Genomic DNA, 23,130 nt, shown 5'->3' with positions numbered 1-23,130 from the left:
AGAGGAACTTTAAACGCCCTGTCCACTCTCACCAAATATGAAACCCATCACACTCTGGAAAACACTGTTCTGGGACTTCACAGTATTAAGGCCTTAGATGACTATGGACTTACTGCTGTCAAAGGGCCCAGGGTTAATACCTGCTCCCACAGCTTTCTTAGCTTTTCCTTCCACAGGATGTCTGGGGCGTGTGTGTCTCCAGCGGGGGTCTTGCCCTGAGAGACTCTCTGCTTCCCTCCACTAGAAAGGTGGCTCATTAAAAGTGGGACACACTTGGCCCAGGTCCTATTAGCGGGCCTCCCAGGCCTGTTCCTGCCTGTCCTAACCAGGCTCATCGGCTGCCCAGATGCGGGCGAGGGCAGGGCGCCCTGACCCGGGGCGTGAGGCCCGCTGCGCAGGGGCGGGGCGCCCGGGCCGGAGGGGCGTGGCCTGCCAGGCGGTGGGGGGGGCGGGCACAGCTCGGGGCGCCCGGGCCGAGGGTTTGGGGCCCACTGGGTGGGCAGAGCGCGGGGCTAGGGCGCCCGGACCGGAGCAGTGTGGCCCGCCGGGCAGGGTGGGTGGGCGCAGTGCGGGGGCGGGGCTGAGCCGCTGGGCGGGGTGCGGGGGCCGGAGGGGTGTGGCCCGCCGGGCAGGGTGGGTGGGCAGAGCGCGGGGGCGGGGCGCCCGGACAGGAGGGGCGGGGTCTGAGCGGATTCTGAGTGGGAGTCGGAGCCAGGATATTTGGGGCCAGACCGAGCGGAGGAATTGGGGCGCAATTGACTGTGCGGTGAGTGCCCTCCTGTACCCAGCACGGGGGCCGGGGAGGGCCTAGGCGCCGAGGGGAGCTGTCCCCACCCCCCCTCCCAGTCCCAGACACTTGGCTTTGGACCCGTCCCGGGCGCCGGGCTTGGGGGAGGGGATCCCCTGGTTTTCCCTTTGGGAGTCCCGGGGTCTAAATAGAAGGTAGTAGGAAAGGGGGGGGGGAGCCGCGAGGTAGCGGACTCCCTCCTCCCGCGGGCAGGGGCTACAGAGGAGATTGAGGGGTGTGAGCAGAACTTCCTGCCCTCTGCCCCCCAGCCTTTGAGGTTTGGAGAGAGGTGATCCCGCCGGGTTTGGAGGGAGAGCCTGAAGGATGAGAAGTCCTGAGGCACGGGGCTGGCCTGGGAATGAGAATTCAGTTCTTAGAGGAGGCTGCACTCAGTCGAGGCTCCTCCTCTCTCTGGGCCTTAGTTTCCCCGTCTTCATCATGCCTGCAAATGGGGGGGAATAGGCGAGAGAGTGCGTGGATGATCTCTAACCCTGTTAAGTCTTAGGGGAGCCTCCTGCGTCCTTCCCTCCCTTGGTGGGTATGGAGACCCCTGCTCATCCCCGTCCCTTCCCACACTGGCCAACATCAGGGCCTGCCCAGCCGCGCATCCGCTGTGCCTTCTTCCCTCTCCTTTGGTCCTCCTGCTGAGGAGCAGCCATCTGGTCCTATTTGCTTTCTAGAAAACTAAAAAGCCTGCCCGAATCTTCCTCTCCCACGGGAGGACTCCTGGGTGTATGTCTGCTCTTGCTTCTCCCTTGTGTGGCATCAGTCTCCCTCTGGGCTGTTCTTGTCTCCATGTCCCCTGTCCCCTTGGTGAAGACCAGAGTGACACTCCCATTGCCTCTGTTCTCCTGTCCCAATCTCTCTGCCTCTAAGTTTGTTCGTTGCTCAGATCCCCTTTGCCGGTCAGGGATCTGAGGCTGGAGGGGACCCTATCCAATCCACCCACCTCCCACCTGGTGCAGGATCCCTCTGCTGCATATATATGCTCAGTGATGGTGACTTACGGGGTGTACCTGTTCATTGTCCTGCAGCTCGTCACATTTGGCTAAAATCAGCAGCTTGCAGATTTCCACTGCTCTGTTTCACTGCTCTGTTCTGCCTTCTGGCAGAAATTTATTTATTCTTTTATTCTTTTATTCTTTTATTCATTCAAATGATCTTTATTGATACACTAGGTGAGAGACATCAGGCTATAGTAATAAATAATTAGACAAAACTTCCTGCCTTAATGGAGTTCATATGCTAGGCAGGAATAGGACAGCAATCAAATTGAAAGTATACACATGATCTCTCAGGCAGTGAGAAATTCTGTGGAGAAGAACAAAGCAGGAAAGGAGGGTGAGGGCTGGGGTTGGGTATTGCAGTTTTATATAGCATAGTCAGGGAGGGCCTCTTGGAGGTGGTGACAACTGAACAAAGCCTTGGAGGAGGTGAAAAGTAAGTTATGTGAATATCTGAGGGGAAGGACAGTGCATCCCTAGAGGGAAGAGCACAGAGCATGTACAAAGGCCCTCAGGCAGGGGCATGCCTGGTGGGAGCAGGTCCAGCTTGTTCTGGGAACAAGGAGGAGGTCTGTGTAGCTGGAGCAGGGTGGGTGAGGAGCCCATGGGGGGTTAGTAGGAGATGAGTGTAGAGAGGTAAGGGGTGGGAAGGTGGGGATCCATTGCATGGGGCCTTGAAGGTGGCTGTGAGGACTTGGCTTTGTACTCTGAGTGCAGTGAGAGCCACTGAGGAGTTTGAAGAGAGGAGTCACCTGCTCTGACTCAGGAGTTAGCTGACCTAAGTCACATTGTAGGGAGGTCAGGGCAGAAGGTGGCGGGGGGCAGAGATGGGGTCACTGTTGTCATTCTGAGGAGGGACCCTGGGAGCTTGCACCCATGGCATAGAGGCCATGGATTTTCCGATTTGGGGTGTAATTTGAAGGTAGGGTTGGGAGGATTTGGATATGAGAGGTGGAGTCAGGGATGACTTGAAGGTTTTTGGCCTGAGACTCCGAAAGTTTGGAGCTGGCCTCTCCTGAAATGGGAGCTGTTGGGGGAAGATCTGAACTGCTGGTTTATACTTGTTATGTTTGAGCTGCCCATTAGGTGTCCACAGGAAAATGCCTAGTAAGCAGTTGGGAAAGTTTAGTGGGGAGGTTGGAACAGGAAGTAAAATTTGGGGCTGGCATTTAGAGCCGTAAGAGCAGGTGGACTCCCTCAGGGGAGAGGGTGGTATGGAGGAGAGAGACCCAACCCGGGAGCTCTGCGGCTCCCAGCATCAGGAACCAGCCAAGGAGACAGAAGGAGAAGCCCTGGGATGGGCAGAGGAATCAGAGTTGGGGTGCCCCCTACGGCAGTGAGGGGAGTGGTTCAAGGGTGGGGGGAGCCGTTCTGAGAGAAGTTTTTGGCAGACCCAGCTAGTCCTGGGCTGAGAACCCAGCTGAGATAAGAGCAGTATGGGGGACCCCCCAGGGGGACACGCCTAGAGGGGATGGCAGGGAGGAATTGAGGAGTCCTGCCATGAAGGCAGTCAGAGAATTGGGGTTGGAGCCACCAGAGGAAGAGAGGGCTCTGCTCTCCTGATGGAGACAGTCCAGTCTGTGTGCTGGTGGGAAACGGTCTCCCAGAGAGAAGCTCAGGGAAGGAGGGGGAATGGAAGAGGCACAGGGATGGATCCAGTGCCTGGGCTCTGGAGTAAGGGAGGGCCCATGTGGGTTGCCCCCTTCCACTTGACTCTGTTTCATGCTTCATTCTTGGCATAGGCTTCACCTTCCTCAAGGAGAGAAGGCTGTGTGGACTCCAAAGTTGTAACTCAAGTAGAGAAAAAAAGACAGTAGATATGGACTGATTTAGTCAATCTGAAGAGGGAAGATCTGAACAGGTGATAAGGGGGCAGGAAGCAGGATTTTAGTGACAACATTTATGAAATAGGGGATGATTGGTCATCTGTTTTCTCTCATTCCCAATTGAAGCTATAGCAGGAGAAACTTAAGTTAGATATGATGAAGGACTTCCCAAGCTGTTTGTTTGAAGACCGCAGCGAGGCCAGGTTCTCCCCCTGGGTGTTTAGACTAAGAAAGGATAATGCCAGCTCAGAGACAGGGGTCAGACCAACTTTGTCGTTGAGGATTTTTTCCTGCTCTGAGGTTTCTGGAAGGAGGCCAGGGGAATAGCTGGGACTTTCCAGCTGCTGGTAGGGGGACAGAGCACCAACCCTTAAGGCTCCACAGATCCTTGATGTCACTTGTTGGGTGTGTGTGGCTCGAGCATGTGTTGGCTACTCTAGACTCTGTGTTTGGGAAGGGCCCCTCCTTACTCACAGCGTGGCCTCTTGTGGGTGAGCACAGCTGAGGGCATGTCTTAGGTCCAGGGCGTCTCTTGGTGCAGGTCACGGTGATGCACCAGGCTTTGCACCAGAACTGATGAAAATTTCCTAGTTCTGCACAGTAGCTTGGCCAACTCTGGCTTCCAGACCATCCTTTGGGGACTTCCCCGGAAGGTGGAGCCTGTGGGCAAACCAAACACCTGCCAGTCCCGTGCCTCTCAGCCTTTGCCTTCCTGCTCAAGGCCTGCCCACAGGTGACTTGGCTGTGCCTCCCCGACTCCAGCCTAATGATCTTTGCGGGGGAGAGGGTGGTCTAGGTTCTCCCTAGAGATGGGGCAGTGGTCCATCCTCAGGCATCCTCTGGGTGAGAGGTGTAGGTGTTGTGTAGTCTCATGCTAACTTCGGCCACACACATGCCCTCCAGGCTTTGGGTCAGAGGGAGAGCGCCCACCTCATATCTGGGCTGTTCCCAGAGGGAGGGGGTGGTGGCTCTTTTCCCCAGGTCCTGGGTGGGGGTGGCAGGGGGGCTGGGGTTTCCAGAGCCAAGAGCCATGCCAGGGCCAAGTCCAGAGCTTTCCTACCTGTTCTCTCCTCTCCCCCTCCCCATATCTACTCTCCTGACTCCTCTGCCTGACAGTGGGCACAGGGCAGAAGCCTGCTTGGCCAGAGAGAACTGCCTTAGAGCAGCCTCTGCATCGGGGATGCCCTCATAAGCTGCCTGACATTCAGGCGACCTTGCCTTGCCTTTCTTTGTCTCCTCACCTGGCCAGCCCAAGGCTTCCATCCTGAGTGCTGGCAGCAGTCTGAGTCGGAGATGTCTCCTTTCACTTCCTTTGGCTGGCATATGAGGGCAGGCACAGAATGTTCTAGCCCCTCCCTTTCCTCGGTGGATTTTTGATTCATGAGCATTCCCACCATGCCTCCCTGAGGCTCAGCCCTGTGCCAAGCTTAGGGATGCCAGGATGAGTAAGACCCAGGCTTCTACTTGGGCCAAGAAGGGGGAGAGACACATAAACAGCAAATAGGAGAGATGCAAAATCTCTAAGCGCCTTGGCATCTGCTCCCTTGAGTATTTCAGTGTGTCCGTATTTTATAAAAAGAAGGAGGTGTTCCTCTTTTTTTTTTTTTTTCCTTTTTGCTTTCACTTTCTCTGGGCACTGCACTTGTTCACCTCCCTGGGTCCTGTGACAGTTGCAGAAGGGACTCTGCTGAGAGATTTTCTGTCCTGCTTGGGGACCCTCCTGGGGCTTTGAGCTTGCAGAAATCCCTTCCCCTCAAACTCCCAGAGCCCAGAGTCTGAAAGCTGAGCCTAGAGCAAGCCAATGACAGAGGTGACAGCATGTAAGCCATAGTGGTGAGGGAGTGGGAGGGAAGTAAGGGCCTGGGGGCTGTTGGAAGGAGGTGGTGACAATTGGGGTCTGTACTCCCTTGAGCTTTGAAATGACTTAGGGTGCACTCTGATTTTTGCTTCACCTGGGTTGACATCTTTATAGCAATGATCTGGTCTGCCCTTGGGGGTCGCAGGGGGTTACCCTAGCAGGCATGGGCTTGGGGCCCCTGTGGGGGAACCCAAATATGGGGGAATTACGAGCATGCATTCTGGAATCGCACTGCTTGGGCTCAAACCCCGGCTCCACCTCATCTGGCTGAGAACCCTTGTACAAGTCACTTGGCCTCTCTGTGCCTTGGTTTCTTCATCTGTAAAATGGGACTGATCTAGTACCTATTTCAGAGTGGTTGGGAGGGTTGAATGAATTCTCATGTGGAAGCACTTAGAATGGGGCCAGCACGTTGCAGATGCTTCAGCTGTTACAGGAAAGCACATGGCCATCAGCCTGAATCTAACCAGCAGTGGGGAGCCCTCTCATGAGGTCCCAAAGAGAGTTAGTTTCCAGATCCCTTGGGAGACACTGCCCCGACTATCAGCTCAAGCCTTACTAAGCCTTTGTAAGGCAGGGATGAAGTGCGGATGTGGAAACCAGGAGCCTTGATTGAATTCCTGGCCACTTCAAACTCTCTGTGGGACCTCGAGCCAATTTCTTTCTTTCTTTCTTTCTTTCTTTCTTTCTTTCTTTCTTTCTTTCTTTCTTTCTTTCTTTCTTTCTTCTTTCTTTCTTTCTTTCTTTCTTTCTTTCTTTCTTCTTTCTTTTTTTTTTTTTTTTAAGATTTTATTTATTTATTGAGACACAGAGAGAGGCAGAGACACAGGCAGAGGGAGAAGCAGGCTCCATGCAGGAAGCCTGACGCAGGACTCGATCCTGAGTCCCCAGGATCACGCCCGGGCTGCAGGCGGCGCTAAACCGCTGCACCACCGGGGCTGTCCCCGAGCCAATTTCTTGCCTTCTGTGGGCCTCAGTCTGAACATCATACAATGAGGAGCTTGGACTGGGGAATGTCCCAGTAGATCCATGGCCTCTTCAGACTTGGGGTGGGGCTGACTTGTTACTCACCCCCCTCCACTGCCCCTGCCTGCTTTCACTTTCTCTGGGCACTGCACTCATCTACCTCCCTGGGTCCTCCCTGGGTCCGGCACTGACCACACTCTCCTCCCCAGGTTATGAAATGTGCACACAGGAGGCTTTCCAAACTCAGAGAAGCCAGCTGGTGGGGCTCCTGGTTTCGGGGTCCCTGGAGGGCTTCGAGAGCATCCTGGACTGGCTGCTTTCCTGGGAAGTCCTCTCCTGGGAAGACTACGAGGGCCTCAGCCTCCTGGGGCAGCCCCTCTCCTACTTGGCCAGGCGCCTCCTGGACACTGTCTGGAATAAGGGCACTTGGGGCTGTGAACAGCTGGTCGCAGCTGTCCGGGAGGCCCAGACTGACTGCCAGGCTCTAGAGCTTTCCAGCTGCTGGGACCCCCACTCACCCCACCCAGCCCGTGACCTGCAGAGTCACCGGCCAGCCATCGTCAGGAGACTCTACAGCCACGTGGAGGACGTGCTGAATCTGGCGTGGGAGCAGGGTTTCATCAGCCAGTACGAACGTGATGAAATCAGGTTGCCCATCTTCACATCCTCCCAGCGGGTAAGGCACTTCTGTCTTGGGTAATCAGAATTCATGGGAAAAAGGTGCTTAGTCACCAAGACTGGTTTGTTTTTGGGGAGTCAGCCCCATGGGGAGACAGAGGTGATGGCATTCCCCCTAACAAGATAACTGGCAGATACAAGTTGTCCAGGGCCTGCTCTCTGTGACTTTGGGGCTTCTCTATGGAAAATCTCCCTCCTTAATGTCCCCTGTCTCTTTTTCTCATCTGTGAAACATCAGTAAGGTTCTCGGGAGGAGTCAGGGGGTTGATTCACGTAAAACAACAGTGTCTAGCACAGAGGAACCACTCGTTCACATTCCCATTGGCCACCATCAGTTGTGTTATCAGTGGTATTCTGTATTTGTATGCTTTTTGGCATCTTAAATTAACAGCTCAACAGATTAAATTAAATTGTATTTGTATTCCATAAATAATTATTACATTGTTTTTATTTTTATTATTTTTTCTTTTTTAAAAGATTTTATTTATTTATTAGAACACACACACACAGAGAGAGAGAGAGAGAGAGAGAGAGAGAGAGAGAGGCAGAGGGAGAAGCAGGCTCCATGCAGGGAGCCTGACGAAGGACTCCATCCCAAGTCTCCAGGATCACACCCTGGGCTGAAGGCGGCGCTAAACCGCTGAGCCACCAGGGCTGCCCTATTACATTGTTTTTAATAGATAACTTAACATTGATTTATTAATCATTAATAATTAGTATATCGTGGACTAATGTTTAAATGTATGTTTTGGATTTCTGATACGAACTTGCATTGGCTCATAGACATTTCAGAGTTGGGGTATAACTCCCTCTAAAAATGCCATTCCATGAGACCAGGAAAGTGTCTATTGGGTGGTTTTGAAACTCTTTATTCATTTTACCCCAAACAGCCATCCACAGGGCTCTTGTGATAAGATGAAACAGTCACTGACATCCCACTTTATATATTGGAGAACTGGTGCCCAGAAAAGTGGTTTGATGGCATGAAAGTGCCCTGTTGGACCCAGCACCTCGACTATTCACTGATAATTTATTCATTCATTTATTCAGTCAGAATCTATTTATTTATTTTCATGTTTTTAAAAGAGTATTTATTTGAGAGAGAGAGAGAGAGAGAGAGTAAACAAATGCAGAGCAGGGGGCAGAGGGAGAGGGAGAAGCAGACTCCCTGCTGAGCAGGGAGCCTGATGTGGGGCTTGATCCCAGGTCCCTGAGATCATGACCTGAGCTGAAGGCAGATGCTTGACCGACTGAGCCACCCAGGTGCCTGTAGGTCAGAATCTATTGAGATACCTACCGTGTACCAAGCTCTTAAAGTTTCTTGTGCTCAATAAATAGGCACTCAATGAATACTTGTTTTTTGTTTTTTTTTAAGTTAATAAATACTTGTTAATGAAACACATCAGTTATTGAATGAATGACTGAGTGAGTGAGTGAATGAATTGGAATTAAATGGCAGTGTTAGGATGGGCTGGACTTGGGGACTTTCTAGTTTTTATTTGTCTATTAAAAAATGTATTTGGTGTTTAGGTGAGTCTACCTTGAGACAGATAGAATAAGCTAGTGTATCCTCAAGGCTGTTTTAAAGCTGACTCGAGGTGGTTGGGTATTTATAGAGCACACGTGATGTGGTCCCCTTTGTTACTCATTAGTGCACAGGAAGCTTACAGTTCTACCTTGAGCACCAGCTCCTTGAGCCTGGCCCTGTGGGGATTACAGAAAACATACTAGTTGTTACACCTACCCTGATGTCTTTTGTGATCTGTTGTGGAGATCAAATCAGCCCATATGGGAAGGTTAAGGATTGTGTCTTGTCATCTTTGATCAAGTGCTCAACAGTGTGGTCTGGTCTGGATGCTCTGAGCAGTTTAGGGAAGGCAGCCTCGGGCCTAAGGGCGATAGGGCATGCACAGAAGAGGTATTTGGATTAATGAAACAAGAAAACAGAGTAACTCATAGGCCAAAGAAGAAATCATAAAGGAAATCAGAAAATATTCAGAACCAAACAGTAATGAGAATCTGATTTATAAGAATTTATGGCATACAACTAGAATAGGGAACATAGAGGAAAATTTGTAACCTTAAATGCTTATATTAGGAAAGAAGAAAGGCTGCATTTCCATGAGATAAGACTCCATCTTAAGAAAGGGCTGGGTGGGGGCACCTGCGTGGCTCAGTGGTTGAGCATCTGCCTTCAGCTCAGGGTATGATCCTGGGTTCCTGGGATCAAGTCCCACATCGGGCTCCCCACGTGGAGCCTGCTTCTCCCTCTGCTTGTATCTCTGCCTCTCTGTGTCTCTCATGAATATATAAATAAAATCTTAAAAAAAAAAAAGGTCCAGTGGACAGCAGAAGTGCCAATGCCTGGGGCTGAGCAGAGCATGTGGTGGGCAGTAGATCTGAAGGTTGCAGGGGTTTACAAAGGGACTGGGCTGGCTGAGGTTTACGTTTTTGGAATCCAGCTGTCTCTGAGCCTTTTTTGAGGTATTGTATGCTTCTCTGGCATCCTGTGGTTCTCTAACTTGATGGCTTTCCTTCAGTGGCTGAATTTCTGATTTAGTGTGGGTGGCCCTTGTGGTATGTCCAACTAACATAGCCCCCCAACCCGGAACTGCTTTGTTTGCTCTCATAAACTGACCTTGTCATCTCCTATAAAGAGGTGGTTGTCATGGATTGGAAATTGGGGATTTAAAAATGCTGTGGAATGCAACAAAATGCAAGTTGAAGAACTATATCCCTAAAATCCCCACTGAGGATTGTGCCTGCCACATGCCAGGCACTGCCTGTAGCCCTTTACAGTTATCTCTAAGCCATACCACGACCTTCTAAGGGTGTAGTGTTGGCTATCCTGTTTCTTAACAATGAACAAACCACCCATCTGGGAGGTGGCCCAGCTAGAGTTTGAATCCAGGCCTGATTGTCTCCAGAGTGAATGATCTTCTCTTTCTGACATGAAATGTGGGGATTCATGTGGTGAACTCTCACAGGTGGTGTAAGGGTTGCTAGCAAACCTCAGGCTAATAAAACCAGCTGCCCTTCTGTTTCCTGCACCTGCTGAAGTTGTTAGGGCTAGGTATCAGACTGAATTGCTTGACTCTTCCAATATTCCCTCTAACACCTTTAACTTGGGAAGTGTAGCATGCCTGCAGAAAAATTAAAATTTCCTATGTTGTGGTATAAACATGTTCCCATAACCCACACGAACACATAGAATGTTACTAGTACTTTTCTCCATTGCCACCACTAGCCTGACCTTTGTGTTCAGTCATTTCTTTGCTTCTCATCATAGTTTTAACACCTTATGCAATAATTTTCCAAACAATGTGTTTTGTTTTGAAAAGCTTCTTGCAAGCAGAAGCATAATGGTGGCAGGAAAGGGTGGTCCTACCAATCTTTCTTGGATGCAGGCTCTGGGGAGCAGGGAAGCTGAACAGGGCCTCAGGGAGTTGGTTTTGGCTCTACCTTTTGGAGGCTTTATAAGGGCTCATGCTGGGAAGTCAGTGGGCAGGGTTATTGAGTGAGTCCTGAGAAATAGAGTATTCACTATAGCTGGAGGATCTGGTACGGTGAGTATGAGTCAGGGGCCGGATGTCCAGCAGGAATACAGTCAGAGGAAACGGGCTGCTCTGTATATTCAGTTGTAAGCTTGTCAAAGGCTCTCCAAACTCCCAGGAATAGGGCAAGGTCAAACACTTCTGTGGGATGAAATGGGTGTCCTTAGCTGACCTAGGCCACGGGGATTGAGAGAAAGAATGATACTAACTTGTGGTACAGACAAGCCAAATATAGATGAATATTAGAGCTAGGTCTACCTGGATATCTAGGAAATATTTGCCCTTGTCTGAGTCTTGAGTCACTTTGCTCCAATCCACCTCGACTGGCAGCCCTCTTATAATAGAGCAAACATACTGAGATTTCCCTTCATAGTCCTTTTTTTTTTTTTTACAAGATTTTATTTATTTGACAGAGAGAACAAGCAGGAGGAGTGGCAGGGAGAGGGAGAAATGGGCTCCCTGCTAAGGAGAGAGCCTGATGTTGGGCTTAATCCCAGGAGCCTGGGATCAAGACCTGAGCCGAAGGCAGATGCTTAACCAACTGAGCCAACCAGGTGCCCCTCCCTTCATAGTTCTCTTACATTGGTTTTCCTCTATCCTGAGTGATACGTCTTCCTTTTTCTTGATTTGTTGTTCTATTCTGGAAGATAATATCTCCCTCATACTGTAAAATGAGTATGTTGGAGCTAAAATTTTAAGCTAAAAGTTTCCTCATATTTGATCAGTTGTTTGGCTGGGTATAAAATTCTAGGTTGGTCATCATTTTCCTTCAGAATTTTGAGATGATTACTCCCTTAACTGCCCTCTTCCATGGAAGAATTGCTAGAATTCCAAAACTCTTTTTATAACTCTTTCTGGAAACTTGTGAAATTTTCTTCTGGCCCCCTAACATTCTGAAATGTCACAGTGATGTGCTTTAATGTTTTTCCATTGTACTGGGCACTTGAGGGGTGCTTTCAATCTGAAAAATCAGATTCTCTTGTGTTCTGGAAATTTTTGATTACTTTATTGGTGATTTCTTTCTCTTTTCTCTTTTTTCTCTTTATGAAATAACTATTTGAATTTTAGGACTCCTGGACTGGTTCCCTAATTTTCTTCTTTCTCGTCCATTTTTTATCTCTGTTGTCTTTTTGCATTACTTCATCTATAACATCTTCAACGTAATCTTTAAACCCTTGCATTTTTCATATTTGCTATCACTTTTAATTTCTAATAACTATTTTTAGAAAGGATTTTATGTTTTTATTCATAAGAGACACACAGAGAGGCAGAGACACAGGCAGGGAAAGAAGCAGGCTCTCTATGAGGAGCCAATGTGGGACTCAATTCTAGAACCCTAGGATCACACCCTGAGCAAAGTCAGACTTTCAACCACTGAGCCACCCAGATGTCCCACCAAGAGCTGTTTTTAAATGTTTCTTATTATAGCATTCTGTTCTTGTTTTATGGATGCAATTTGTTTTCTTACTTAAGGACCACAATGATACAGTATTGTTTGTTTGTAAGTGGAGGGCAGATTTTTTTTCTACCTTGCATAACCTTTTTATCCTATAAGTTGCTTTCCCCTTCCTCACTTATTTGTCCTCAGTTTTCCATATAGATGCTTTCTTTGGGCATATGACCATCCTTAGTTGGCTGCTCATGACTGAAATAGACTCTCTGAAACTTACTGGAACTCAGAGCCTCAGGTAAAACTTGTCTACCTTGAGTTTGAATGTATACATTTTGGGAAGTAAGGGTATTTGTCTCCTAGGTCGGTCAAGTGACCAGTGCAGACTTCACAGACCTCCAGCCTGGAGGTAAAGGTCTGATTGCCAAAGTTGCAGGAGCCCAGTGAGTAAGAGGGCTGGGTGGTGGTAGTGGTGGGGAGAGGTCTCTGTGTTCAGCACTCATTTTGCACATGGTCATTTAAACCTTCTTTTGGGGAATGACACCCACTTCTTTTACTGTGCTTGGTGCCTCCCAGTCCAGGGACCCTGTTTTAGCCTTTCCGGGATATAAATCTCCACACTTTGCCATGGCAGCACAGGGACAGTTGCTGTTGGCTTGGAGTGGGTAAAGGGAACCAGAGATCTGTTTTACAAACCACTCTGACTCAGCCCTCCTTAATTTAACATCCCCTTTGGTTCTGGAGGTACCTGATGCTCTTAATTCCAAAGATCTTTATAGATTATGAGATTATATTATGTGGTTTTCAGCCTGCCCATTTGTTGGTTTAGGATTTGGTTTTCTGGGCTCTTCTATTACTATTCATTCATTTATAAGTCCTTGAATGCATGCTCTGTGCCATGCAGTCTTCTAGGTGTTGAGGGTATATCAGTGAACAAAACAGACAAATATCCTTGTCCTGAAGGTGGACAATAAGCAAAAGGAAGCAAATGACAGAGTACATTGGAAGGTGACAACATGTGCTGTAGAAAATAAGTAGAGTGGGTTTGGGGGTTGAAAGTTATAGGAGGTAGAGGTAGCGATCACAATTTTAAGTAGAGTAGTCATGGAGTTCTCAAGTAGGTGATATTTAAGCAAAGGCTTAAAGGAGGTGAGGGAATGGGTCATGTGGATAGCTGGAGGAAGGGCATTCCAGGCGGCCTTGAGGAGGGGACAGCCCCAGCAAAGGCCCAGAGGTGGGAGCATGCTTGATATTTCCAGAGAACCCAAGGCTGGTGTTCTGAGTAGAATGAGTTGGGGAAGAGCAATAGGATGTGAGGGCAGAGAAGCTAAGCAGAATCCTGATGGTCACAGATAGTACTTTTGTCTGTTTGGAGCCTTACTGTTGAACTTGGCTTTTTGCTCTGAGAAAATAAGGGAGGTGTTGGGCCATTTGTACACAGGGGAGGTATGATCTGGCTTTTATTTTTGAAGAATAACACTCTGCCTGCAGTGTTGAGAATAGATTATGGGGACAGAGACAGAAGCAGGGACACCAGTTAGGCAGCCTTTGCTATTTTCCAGGTGAGCAATGATACTGGCTTGGATGGTGGCATAGAGGAGGTGACAAGAAGTGGCAGGGCTCCCTAGCTGTGCATTGAGTATGGTAGACACTGGCCTCATGTGGCTCTTCAGCACTTGAAATGTGGCTGGTCCACATGGGATTCTCTCCCAAAGACTTAATATGAAAGAAATAATGTAAAATATCTCATCTTTTAATACTGGTTACCTGTTGAAATGGTCATATTCTGGCTTTATTGGGCTAAATAAAGTATATGATTAAAATTGATTTCATTAATTTTTTACTTTAAAAATATGGCTACTAGAAGACTCAAAATTACAAATACATCTCTGGTATTTGTGTCTTGCATTATCCTTCTATTGTGCTGTTCTGAAAATGCATTCAAGCCAACAGGATTTGTTGGTGGATCGCAGAGGAGAGACTTCAAGGGTCATTCTGAGCAAGTGGAAGGGTGGAGGGTGGAGTTGACATTAACTGGAAGGAGGAAGGCTGCAAGTTGAGGGGTGGGTGTAGATTATGAGTTTGGTTTTGGGTACGTTAAGTGGGAGGTGATTAGGGGACATCTAAGTAGCGATGGTGGGTAGGCAGTTTTAGATGTGTATGTCCAAGTTTCAGGGCAGCTGTTCAGATTGGAGATGAAACTGTGAAAATGTGAGACTCGTGCTGGTATTTTAAGCCTTAGGGTTCCATGAAATCATCTCTCTTCCAAACGATTTCTAGCATCCAGCATTGTTTTTTCTATCCTTGCAGGTTTATAGATATATGTCTTTTTTTCTTCCTGTTTCAGTGGGAGCCAGACCAGGTAGGTGTGTACCATGCAACACCATGGTGACTTCTTCAAACTCATCTTGCTGTTTGGGTGTTTTTCTGTCCTTTTGTTGTGGTGGAAAGGAGATGAAATTGTAGTAATCGGTAGAAACCTTCCCACTTCATCTCCACCAGCCTTTCTGGAAAGATACTGACTCTTGATCTCCCCATAGGCAAGGAGGCTCCTCGATCTTGCCACGGTGAAGGCAAATGGGTTGGCTGCCTTCCTTCTACGACATGTTCAGGAATTGCCAGTCCCGTTGGCCCTGCCTTCTGAAGGTACATATATATGCATATATATGTTCTCAGTTCATCAGAAAGGGGAAGAAAGGCTATAGGGATTCACAGTGAAGAGCAAAACTCCAGAGCAAGATGCATCCATTAGAATTCCACTTACGGGCTGTGCAAGCCTCCCTAAGACTTAGTTTCCTGATTTCAAGGATAACAGCACCACTGACTCACTGGGCTATTGGGAGGATTGAAAGGATTATCATGTGTAATATTAGGGTTAGCTTTTATGACTTCCTGAGCTGCACAGTGATAACTGGAGCCAACTGCGCACTGAAGCTAATACAGCTGTTCCTCGCTAGCCAAACTCTTATTATCTGTCCTGAAAAGGATCCACTTTTGAGATAGGGTTGTTATCTCTTGATTTCTGTAATTTAGCTACTCACTATCAGAAACTCCAGGACCAAATGGATTTAGATAATGTGGTATCTCTCATTGCACATGGTCAGCAACCCAACCCAGGAATCGTGTGGGGTGGTGGTGGTGGGGGCTTGGATACCACAGCTAGAACATCACAGGCATCCTGCCAGGTGCTTTATTCACAATATCTGTCCTTTGTGGCAACCTTGACAAATCGGTGTCATTTTTTTCCACTTTACGGTGGAAACTGGGGCAAGGAGGGTGGGCAACGAGGTGGGAGGATGGATCTGGTTTTATACTGTCTCCACTGATGCTTTCCTTTTCTTGGGAGAAGAGATTGTCAGTTGTAAAGAGAAGGCGCAAGCCTGGCATATCTCACTCCTACATCTCTGTAGGGATTGCTTATTGGCAGTGGGCACCCCCCGCCCCGAGTTGTGGGTGGTGCTGGCAGGTAGATTTACCATCCTGGGCTCTACCCTCTGGGCAGCAAGCATGCCTGTGGGAAGGATGGCCAGAAGCCAGTGCTTGGCACTTTGGTGTGTACCACCTCCCTGAGAATAGAGCACAGACGTCAGTGTCCCAGCAGGGGCTCCGCAGCACAGAGCACAGTGCTTGGGTTGGCCCTTGGTTAAAGTTTGCTGTTGACATCATCAAGCACAGCCAGCTTTCATGTGTTGTAACTCTATGACACGGTGTCAGATTCCCCAGGGTGACCATTCCAAAATTGACAATTGACGTATGCCTGTTTTAAAATGAGACAGATTTTTTTTTTTTGGATAATTTTATATTGGTGGTGGTGTCTGGAAAACCTGCATTAGAACTCAGGGTATTAGAAAGGAAAGTGTATATTTTATGGTATCCATTCAGGGCTCCTGGTATCTCCAGAGGGCATTAAGAGCAGTGATAATCATCAGCTCTGAGAACAGAAGATGGAACACAAACACAGGGCAGGTGCTTTGGATGACCATAAATATAGCTTTGGGATATTGTGTGCTCTGTGAGAATTACTTGTTAGCTTTGAATATTTGTTTGGAAACAGTGAGGCCGGGATCCCTGGGTGGCGCAGCGGTTTGGCGCCTGCCTTTGGCCCGGGGCGCGATCCTGGAGACCCGGGATCGAATCCCACGTCGGGCTCCCGGTGCATGGAGCCTGCTTCTCCCTCTGCCTATGTCTCTGCTTCTCTCTCTCTCACTGTGTGCCTATCATAAATAAATAAAATTAAAAAAAAAAAAAAAAAAAGGAAACAGTGAGGCCATGATGCTCTAAGGTCCCCCCCACCCTGGGGGCTCTGGACTACTACTTCCCCATTCCCTAAAAGGGGAACTGAGCCCTGACACAGAAAGTGGTTTGCTCACATTGGTTATTAGGATGGTAAAGAAAAAACAGCAGCCCTGTGGACACACCCTGCGCGCAAGAAGGTTGCCGAGGGTTACATGAAGGAGATGGGGAAGTGAATCTGGATGCAGGACTCTTGTCCAAGTGCTTGACCCTGGCACCCTGGTGACCCTGAGACCAAACAGGGCTAGGTCGACCTGGATCATCCAGGATAATGTCCCTGTCTCTTTAGTTTAATCACGTCTATCTAGTCCCTTTTTTTGCAAGTAAGGTAACATATTCACAGATCCTGAGGATTAAGACATGGTGCTGCTGTTGTGCCTACCAAACATGTTAGTAATCATGATAATAAATACCATCTTTTTTTTTTTTTTATAAATACCATCTTTTGAGAGTTTACCACATGTCAGACATTCTTCTAAATTCTATTTTATCTCATGTCTTTCTGTAACAGTCTTTTCAAGGTATGGATTGTCCCCAATTTTGGAGCTAAGTAAGTAGGAAGGAAAGGAAAGGAGTGACTTGTGCAGGCTAATGACAGAGCCAGCTTTTAAACCCAGGCATATCTGACTTCAGAAACTGGGCTGCTAGGCTTTCACACCTGTTTTTCTTTAGAAAGACACAGCTGCTGCCGTGCCTCAGTGTCTGCAAGGCTCTTTAGTGAGTGTTGCAGGGCAGTGCTGGCGGGGTGTGGTAGGCAGGCCGGCACTGAGGTGCGTGGTGGGAGCACGGTGCTGGGTTCCCAGGGTCTCGGCCTGGAGCCAGCCCCGCTGCCACCCCTTCCCTGGTCTGGGCCTTAGCTTCATGGCCACAGCGACAGCCAGGTTTATTGAGTGTCCTGTGTGTCCTGTGTTTGAGGTTGAGTGGTGAAGTGGCTTATCTAAGGCCATCTAACCAGTATGGTGAGATGGGCATTGGCATGCAGGTCTTCTGATCCTAGCCTGGTGCTCCTTCTAATTTACAGCTGTTCTTGATGTCAGTAGTAATAATAATACCACTAGTTAACATTTAATCTAAATGCCTAAACACTGAATGAAGCACTTGACATGAATTATCTTAATTGATCCGTGTAAACCCTATAAGGTAGAGACCACCATTTTTCCACTTCACAGTGGGGAATCCCAGGCTTAGGAATGTTATAGCTTATAAGTGGAGAGCCATAACTCCCAAGCACTGGCTCTTCTCTCCATGCCTAAGATCACATTTCCCTATGCAGCCCCCTCAGGTCCCGTCTTGCTCACCATCCTACCTCATTGGCCTCTTCTTCGGTCTTCCAGATGCCGCATGTAAGAAGTACATGTCCAAGCTGAGGACCACGATATCTGCTCAGTCTCGCTTTCTGAGCACCTATGATGGGGCAGAGAATCTTTGCCTGGAGGAAATATATACAGAGAATGTTCTGGAGATCCGAACAGAAATGGGTCTGGCCAGATCCCCGCAGAAGAGCCCTGCTACCCTAAGCCTGGAGGAACTCTTCAGTACCTGTGGCCACCTCAATGAAGATGCAGACACTGTGCTGGTGGTGGGTGAGGCGGGCAGTGGTAAGAGCACATTGCTGCAGCGAATGCACCTGCTGTGGGCTGCAGGGCGTGACTTCCAGGAATTTCTCTTTGTCTTCCCATTCAGCTGTCGGCAGCTGCAGTGCGTGGCAAAGCCGCTCTCTGTGCAGATGCTGCTCTTTGAACACTGCTGTTGGCCTGACTTTGGCCAACAGGATGTCTTTCAGTTCCTCCTTGACCACCCCAACCGTGTCCTCTTAACCTTCGATGGCTTTGATGAGTTCAGGTTCAGGTTCTCAGATCATGAGCGTCACTGCTCTCCGACCGACCCCACATCTGTCCAGAATCTGCTGTTCAACCTTCTGCAGGGCAACTTGCTAAAGAATGCCCGCAAGGTGTTGACCAGCCGTCCTGATGCAGTGTCGGCATTACTCAGGAAGTACCTGCGCTTGGAAATCAACCTGAAGGGCTTCTCGGAAGAGGGCATTGAGCTGTACCTGAGGAAGTGCCACCGTGAGCCAGGGGTGGCCGACCGCCTCATCCGCCTGCTCAAAACGACCTCAGCCCTGCATGGTTTGTGCCACCTTCCTGTTGTCTCATGGATGGTGTCCAAATGCCACCAGGAGCTGTTGTTGCATGGCGGGGGGTCCCCAAAGACCTCCACGGACATATACCTGCTGATCCTGCAGCATTTTCTGCTGCATGCCTCCCCGCCAGACTCCGTCCCCCACAGTCTGGGATCCCGCTTGCTTCGAGGCAGGCTCCCCACCCTCCTGCACCTGGGCCGGCTGGCTCTCTGGGGTCTGGGCATGTGCTGCTACGTGTTCTCCGCCAAGCAGCTCCAGGCAGCACACATTGATGATGAGGACATTTCTCTTGGCTTCCTGGTGCATGCCAAGAGCGTGGGGCCTGGGAGCACCACCCCCCTGGAATTCCTGCACATCACCTTCCAGTGTTTTTTTGCAGCCTTGTACCTTGTGCTCAGCACTGACGTGTCACCGTCCTTGCTTAGACAACTCTTCAGTTGTCACGGGCCACGCAGCTCGCTGCTGGCCAGGCTTCTGCCCACAACGTGCGTGCCGCGCTCAGAGCGCAAGGAGGGCAGCTTGGCAGCTTTGCTGCAGGAGGCTGAGCCGCACAACCTCCAGATAACGGCAGCCTTCCTGGCAGGGCTGCTGTCCCGGGAGCACCGGGGCCTGCTGGCCGAGTGCCAGGCCAATGAGGAGGCCCTGCTGCGGCTCCAGGGCCGGGCCCAGGGCTGTCTGTCCCGCAGCCTCCACCAGCACTTCCGCTCCATCCCACCAGCTGTGCCAGGGGAGGCCAAGAGCATGCACGCCATGCCCGGCTTCCTCTGGCTCATCCGGAGCCTGTACGAGATGCAGGAGGAGCGGCTGGCCCGGGAGGCGGTGCGTGGGCTAACGGTGGGGCACCTGAAGCTGACGTTCTGCGGCGTGGGCCCCCCCGAGTGCGCTGCCCTGGCCTTCGTGCTGCGGCACCTCCGGCGGCCTGTGGCCCTGCAGCTGGACCACAACTCTGTTGGTGACATTGGCGTGGAGCAGCTGCTGCCGTGCCTCAGTGTCTGCAAGGCTCTTTAGTGAGTGTCGCAGGGCAGTGCTGGCGGGGTGTGGTAGGCAGGCCGGCACTGAGGTGCGTGGTGGGAGCACGGTGCTGGGTTCCCAGGGTCTCGGCCTGGAGCCAGCCCCGCTGCCACCCCTTCCCTGGTCTGGGCCTTAGCTTCATGGCCACAGCGACAGCCAGGTTTATTGAGTGTCCTGTGTGTCAGGTGCTGTGTAACACACTTCCTGGAATTAATCCCTTTATTTTTTTATTTTTAAAAAAAATTTAAAAAAAATATTTGTTCATGGGGGGGGGCGGGGAGGCAGAGATGGAGCAGGGAGCCTGATGTGGGACTCCATACCAGGACCCTGGGATCACAACCTGAGCCCAAGGTAGTTGCTTAACCGACTGAGTCACCCAGGCACCTGAAATTAATCCCTTTAATCTCTGCACACGCCCTGGGCCATTGGCAGGGACATTATTCTCCCCGTGATCCTCGTTTGAGGCCCAGAGAAACAAAGTGACTGGTTTAGAGTGACACAGGAAATGGCAGACCTGGGATTAATATATCATATCTTTCTGGTGCCAGGTCCTTGTTCCCACCAGCAACCTGCCTGTGGCTAGGTTTCAAGCTCGATGAGGGCCTTGAAGTGACATGCAGAGTTTTGTGCAAACATGTGTGTGCGTGTTAGGAACCACCCCAAATTTAAAGGTGACTTGTGTCCCATGAGAGATTTTAAAATCCCAATGAGATGAGAATGTCAGGATGCAAGAGCTAGAAAGCAGCTGCAGACTTGCACCTACCCTTTCATCCCTTGTGCAGTGTGGCATCCACATGAGGTTTTGCTGTCACCTGTACTGCTTCTAGCACTGCATCTGAAGGTGTGAGGTTCCCCTCTTTGGAACATTTGTTCCAGCATCTGTGGAGGTCTCTCCACGTCTTGGGCCAGATGAGAACAGAGGGTTTAGCAGCCAGCATGTTTCAGGCTCCTCAGCTTCCCTTCCTGCCTTGAAAGGGGGATGTCCTCCTCCCCATTTAAAACCTCAGAAAGCAGAAGGGGTCACTTAAAGTTAAAATCTACTCCCAGCCTTCTGGGGCTTTTGGTTTATCCCTTACTTGGCCCTCAACAAGAAACAAGCCTCTCCTTGAATATATTAGGATGGTATATCTTCTTGGGGCAGAGCAGCAAGGTTTCTTTTTCTCTTTGGAACAAACATATGCATATTTTTTTTTTAAGATTTTATTTATTTATTCATGAGAGACAGAGAGAGAGAGGCAGAGACGTAGGCGGAGGGAGAAGCAGGCTCCATGCAGGGAGCCCAATGCGGGACTTGATCCCAGGAACCCGGGATCATGACCTGAGCCATGCTCAGGTCAGCTGCTCCACGCCAATGTCACCAACAGAGTTGTGGTCCAGCTGCAGGGCCACAGGCAGATGCTCAACCACTGAGCCACCTAGATGCCCCAAACATATGCGTATCTATTAGAAACTGTGATGGCCTGTGTTATCCCTTTTGTAAGGCCCATGGCTGTAAGTTTATAGATATAATGTAATAATAACATGTAGCATACATCACATAGTTAATGTGGATATTATAAATAATATATGTTATGAAAATATCCAGAGGAAATAGTTGACACATTTAAGTTGGGTGATTTGCAGAGAGTTTAGTAAAAGGACTGTTTACAGAGGCTTGAGCAGTAGTAAGGACGAGCGAGAAGGGACAGTGCAGGGTCCTGGGGCCAGTGACTGTGGCGTGGGGGTGGGAAGAGGGCTGTCTCTCCTTAGACCTAGAGGGGCAGAGCTGGGGGGCAGGTGTGGAGAAGGTTGCCTGATAGGAACTGAGGCTGCAGAGGGCTGGGAGAGTGTGGGAATAAACCCTGGTCCTGCCTCCCCTTCCTGCTCTTGCCTTGACCACCTAACAGGGGGCCAGGGCAGGATGCCTGCTGCTGTAGTCCATGGGCATCACCCGCTCAGGACAGAGATCCAGGTAGAGAGGGGAAAGTGGATCTGGCCCGGCAAACAGAAGATGGCCTGCACCATACTCTATTTCCCCAGGAAGGACAAAACACCATATTTTCACTCAGGAAGCCTGAGACCTGTCTGTGAGACATTTTCCTGACATTAATATGAACATGGGTTTCTCTGAATAGTGGACCTGTTGTTCCCAAAGGGGTCCTCGAGCCCCAAGAGGTCAGGAACCACTGGCCTGGGTGATCCTTACAGACCAGTCCATCCCTAGAATGAATGGACCCCCTCTCCTCAGAAAAGCCCAGGTCACTCCCAGGATGTGGCTGAGGGCTGTTTGGGGGAGGGGCTCGAGGTCTGTCTCTATTTTCAGAGGATGGTCTGCTTCCTGTGCTTGGCCTATAGGTGCAAAGGAGCTTGTGGAAATGCAGATTCTAGGGCCTGTCCCCAGGGATCCTCAGTCCCTGGGTCTCGGGAGGTTTGTGGGAACCAGCTTGATTTTCCATGAGCCATAGAAGGCCTTGAGCTCTCTATACCGAAATTGCCAGCAGTGGGAGGGAGGGGAAATGACTCGTAGGTTGCTGCTTGGGCATTTCCTGTGTGTGTGTGTGTAAGAGAGAGAAAGAGAGAGAGACAGAGACTGGCAAGGGGGGCTCCTCTGCCCTAGAGCCATACTGCCTCTCCCACTTGAAATGTTTCCATGCCAACAGAAACCCTCAGCCCCCAGGAAACCTGTCTACAAAGTGCCCCCATACAGGTTTCTTCAGGCCCTGGCTCTGACTCTAGGGTGCTGGCTTTCAGAATGTTTTGACTGTGACCCAGCGTGAGAGAGAAGGTACAAGCAGGCACACAGGCATCTAAAACTGAAACAGAAGCTTCACAGAATGACTTTGCTGCGTAAACCGTGATGCATTATGCCATCCACTGTTCTTTTTCCCTTCTAAAAATGCTGCTAGCACCTTCAGAGTCGGTTTCCTGACCTGCCTACTGGTCGCTGACCTGCAGCCTGAAAATCACAGCTCTCGAAGCCTGTAGAAGGCCTTGGGGGAGAGGCATCAGATGTGCCATGCTTCGGGGTGGGCTTTGGAGCCAGACCTCCCGGGCCAGATGCTTTAGGCGCTGTGCAACCTTGGTGCGGCCACTTCACTTGTCTGTGCCTCAATTTCCTCCCTTTGATAGACATCATAATAGTACCTATGTGATGGGCTTTTGTGAGGACTAAATACCTTTACTATCGAGAAGTCCCTAAGTCTAGTGTCCACACAGCAGGTGCTCCATGCATGCGAGCAGTCGAGCAGTCGTGATTCCAGGTAGCTTTTACCTTTGCCAGGTGCTCTCAGGGCTTTCTATGCACTGGCTCTTTAAATTTTACTCTCCAGAGCCAGGTAGGGTTGGAAAGACCATCCCCTCCTTTCTACAGATGAAGGGAGCAGCAAATAGCTGGGAAGGGGCTGCTAAGGACCAGAATTTCCACTGAGGGATTCCAGAGCCCATGTTGTTAAGCTTTAAGTTAGGGTCTTCCCGGTGTCCTGAAAATGAGGAATCCGGGGCACAGCTGGTAATATACACAGATCCCTGGGCCCCGCCCCACACATACAGAATTGCCAGCTCCAGGGCAGAGGCCTGAGAATCTGTATTTTTAAAAAATCTTTTAAAAAGATTTTTATTTATTTATTCATGAGAGACAGAGA

At 49.8% G+C, this 23,130-nt stretch overlaps 1 protein-coding gene across 5 annotated transcripts in view; it reads left to right on the top strand.

Moving 5' to 3' along the window:
- Positions 1-628: 628 nt before the first annotated feature.
- NOD2 (nucleotide binding oligomerization domain containing 2) overlaps positions 629-23,130 on the top strand; it is a 36,672-nt gene continuing 14,170 nt past the window's right edge. The window contains exons 1-4 of one of the 5 annotated variants that reach the window (XM_072750259.1): positions 629-766; positions 6,651-7,117; positions 14,604-14,709; positions 17,691-19,506. In XM_072750259.1, the coding sequence (XP_072606360.1) occupies positions 6,659-7,117; positions 14,604-14,709; positions 17,691-19,506 (2,381 nt within the window). In that variant the 5' untranslated portion in view covers positions 629-766; positions 6,651-6,658. Of the gene's footprint in view, positions 767-5,285; positions 5,438-6,650; positions 7,118-14,603; positions 14,710-17,690; positions 19,507-23,130 lie in introns of those variants that run through there. The other 4 variants (XM_072750258.1, XM_072750260.1, XM_072750263.1 and 1 more) reach the window with 4 other exon arrangements.

Source organism: Vulpes vulpes, chromosome 2, assembly GCF_048418805.1.
Source record: "Vulpes vulpes isolate BD-2025 chromosome 2, VulVul3, whole genome shotgun sequence".
NCBI classification, from domain to species: domain Eukaryota; kingdom Metazoa; phylum Chordata; class Mammalia; order Carnivora; family Canidae; genus Vulpes; species Vulpes vulpes.
Note: the sequence above shows the minus strand (reverse complement) of the source record. Positions and strands in the feature narration are given on the sequence as shown.